This window comes from Camelina sativa, unplaced genomic scaffold (assembly GCF_000633955.1).
Source record: "Camelina sativa cultivar DH55 unplaced genomic scaffold, Cs unpScaffold01808, whole genome shotgun sequence".
Lineage (NCBI taxonomy): Eukaryota > Viridiplantae > Streptophyta > Magnoliopsida > Brassicales > Brassicaceae > Camelina > Camelina sativa.
In genome coordinates, this window is record NW_010922925.1 from 1 (window position 1) to 381 (window position 381).

At 48.0% G+C, this 381-nt stretch overlaps 1 protein-coding gene across 1 annotated transcript in view; it reads left to right on the top strand.

The window, feature by feature from the left end:
• Positions 1-18: 18 nt before the first annotated feature.
• The window catches only part of LOC104774183, a gene marked incomplete at its 3' end in the record, with an annotated part of 3,061 nt that continues 2,698 nt past the window's right edge, over positions 19-381 (top strand). Inside the window, exon 1 of the mRNA XM_010498844.1 lies at positions 19-343. Within this exon, the coding sequence (XP_010497146.1) occupies positions 19-343 (325 nt within the window). The remainder of the gene's footprint in view (positions 344-381) is intronic.

Consider the following 381-nt stretch of genomic DNA (forward strand, 5'->3'; position numbering starts at 1 on the left):
GGAGCAAGTGTGAGCCTGATGCCACTCAGCGTTGCGACGCGACTTGGCCTCTACACCTTCAAACCGACCCAAGTCACTCTTGTACTAGCTGATCGTTCCACTCGACGCCCAGAAGGAGTGCTGGAAAACCTACCAGTGCAAATTGGGAACTGCTACATTCCTACTGATTTCATAGTTCTTAAGCTTGACGAGGAATCCCAAGAACCGATCCTACTTGGAAGACCTTTCTTGGCCACGGCTGGTGCGATGATAAACGTCAAGGAAGGGAAGATTGATCTACACATGGATGATCTGATTTTGAGATTCAACTTGGAGAAAGCAGCTAAGAAACCTACGATTGACGGTCAAACCTTCTGGGTTGACACAATAGGCGAAATAGCT